Raw genomic sequence first — 2,388 nt, forward strand, 5'->3', positions numbered from 1 at the left:
GCGGGGGGGCGGGCAGCCGGGGCCCCCGGCCTCCAGCCAGCTGCTCGGTACTCGGCCTCATCCTGCATCCACAGGCTCGGCCGGGCTGTGGTGCTGGGTCCCTGCCTTCACCCTGTGCTGGGGCACACTAGGGTGCCTGGCAAAAGGGTCTCCCAGCCAGGCAGCCCCCCATCTCACCACAGCCCCTCTCTCTGGGCAGATGATGTCCCTCCACCTCCGGCACCCTTCGCACACCGCGTTGTCACCCTGCGCTCAGACAGTGTCAGCTCCCAGTTCAACCTCAGCTCCAAGGAGATCCTGGGGGGGTAAGGAGGGGTCCCAGGAGGGCGGAGCAGCTCAGCTGTCCCCTGGTGCTGCCCTGAGCATCTGTCCAACCTTGGGCAACCGGTCCTGAGCTGATAGGACTTTTCTGGCCATGAGGGGCTGGTGCCTCAGGCAGGATGGGTGTGGAGGGAGCAGTGGGCAGCACCTCAGAGCAATGTGTGGGTGGCTGGTGGCATTGGCACCTCTCCCTTCCCAGGGGGAAGTTTGGTGAAGTTCACACGTGCACAGAGAAGCAGACGGGGCTCAAGCTGGCGGCCAAAGTCATCCGGAAACAGGGTGCCAAGGACAAGGTCTGAGCCCTGCTGGGGCGGGGGCTCCTCCTGGCCACAGGGCCACCACCAAGTGGTATGGCCAAGGTCGTGGGTGGCAGTGTCATCCCCTGGTGGCTCGGTGAGGGCTGACACCCTTTGCTGCCGTGGGGCTGGTTCTGCAGGAGATGGTGCTGCTGGAGATCGATGTGATGAACCAGCTGAACCACCGCAACCTCATCCAGCTCTACGATGCCATTGAGACGCCGCGGGAGATCATCCTGTTCATGGAGTTGTGAGTGCCAGGGCAACACTGAGGGAGTGACACCTGGGAGAGGGGCACCATCACCTGGGGGGCTTTGGAGATGGAGCAGATGTGATGGCCCTTTGTCTAGCAGAAGGAAATGGCTTCAGGGAATGTCCCCCACTTTGCCTGTCCCCTCTTGGGCATTTCCCCAGCTCTCCTGGGGCTCAGAGGCAGCCTCAGGCTCTACCTGGCCAGGGCAACAGCTCCTTCCATCATGGCTGTGTTGAGGATGGAAATGACCAAAGTCCTGGTGCTCCCCCTTTGCTCTATGGGGATGGGTCTGCTCTACAAACCCTGGGGGATTTGGGGTGTTTTGAGATAACCCCCCTATGTTTGTCTTGCGGGGGTGTCGGTCCCAGTACACACAGGTCCCACCATGGTTCTGCTCAGCCTCTGTAGCAGCAGCTTAGGTGGGGCTGGGCTGGAGGTGCCCTGAGGGGGACAGGGGGCTGTGCAGAGGGGTGGCACGGGGCAGGGGGCTGCAGGTGACCCCGCAGTCTGTCCCTGCACAGCGTGGAGGGCGGCGAGCTCTTCGAGAGGATCATTGATGACGACTACCAGCTGACAGAGGTGGATTGCATGGTGTTTGTCCGGCAGATCTGCAGCTTGGGTGGGGCTGGGCTGGAGGTGCCCTGAGGGGGACAGGGGGCTGTGCAGAGGGGTGGCACGGGGCAGGGGGCTGCAGGTGACCCCGCAGTCTGTCCCTGCACAGCGTGGAGGGCGGCGAGCTCTTCGAGAGGATCATTGATGACGACTACCAGCTGACAGAGGTGGATTGCATGGTGTTTGTCCGGCAGATCTGCGAGGGCATCCGCTTCATGCACCACATGTGTGTCCTCCACCTCGACCTCAAGGTGTGGGGACAGGGGTGGCAGCAGGGGATGGATGTGGCAGCAGGGGCTGGGGGTGGCAGCAGCTCGTGGGGCTGGAGCAAAATGGGGCTTGGGAGGACAGTGGGTGTTTGTGGCCACCAGAGCAGGGAGTGCTGTGTGCTGGCCCAAGCCCTGCCCCAAGGGCAACCTGTCCCCAAGGCCAGTGTGTCCCCAGCACCAGCCAGCCATAGGAGGGATGCCTGAGAGCTGGTATTGCTCTGACAGGGGTTGGAGACCCTCACTATCCCGCCCTTCAGCCACAGACCTTTGGGGACATCCCTTCCTGGCAGTGGGGCTGTGACCTCTCTTCTCTGGCAGTTGGGATCTGGGCAGGCTCTGACAGGGCTTCTTGTCCCCACAGCCCGAGAACATCCTCTGTGCTGCTGCCACTGGACACATGGTGAAGATCATCGACTTTGGGCTGGCTCGAAGGCTTTCCCTCTCAGCTCCCATTCCTCCTTCCTGTACCTCTTCCACTGCCCTCAGAGTGCTGGCAACCCCAGGACCTGCTCTGAGCTGTGGGTTTGGCTGCAGCTCCTGCCCCAGCTCTCCCTGGCTGACACAGGAGGGCTATGGATGGCAGTGTTTGTGAGGAGAGGGACAGCGGTTTGGAGGAGCAGTTTGTCCCCTCCTGCTG

General features: G+C 62.5%; 1 protein-coding gene across 1 annotated transcript in view; it reads left to right on the forward strand.

Moving 5' to 3' along the window:
- The window catches only part of MYLK2 (myosin light chain kinase 2), a 6,608-nt gene that overhangs the window by 2,563 nt on the left and 1,657 nt on the right, over positions 1-2,388 (forward strand). Inside the window, exons 3-7 of the mRNA XM_009993997.1 lie at positions 200-305; positions 521-614; positions 758-867; positions 1,592-1,733; positions 2,113-2,183. Of these exons, the coding sequence (XP_009992299.1) occupies positions 200-305; positions 521-614; positions 758-867; positions 1,592-1,733; positions 2,113-2,183 (523 nt within the window). The remainder of the gene's footprint in view (positions 1-199; positions 306-520; positions 615-757; positions 868-1,591; positions 1,734-2,112; positions 2,184-2,388) is intronic.

Source organism: Chaetura pelagica, unplaced genomic scaffold (assembly GCF_000747805.2).
Source record: "Chaetura pelagica isolate M959 unplaced genomic scaffold, ChaPel_1.0 scaffold493, whole genome shotgun sequence".
Lineage (NCBI taxonomy): Eukaryota > Metazoa > Chordata > Aves > Apodiformes > Apodidae > Chaetura > Chaetura pelagica.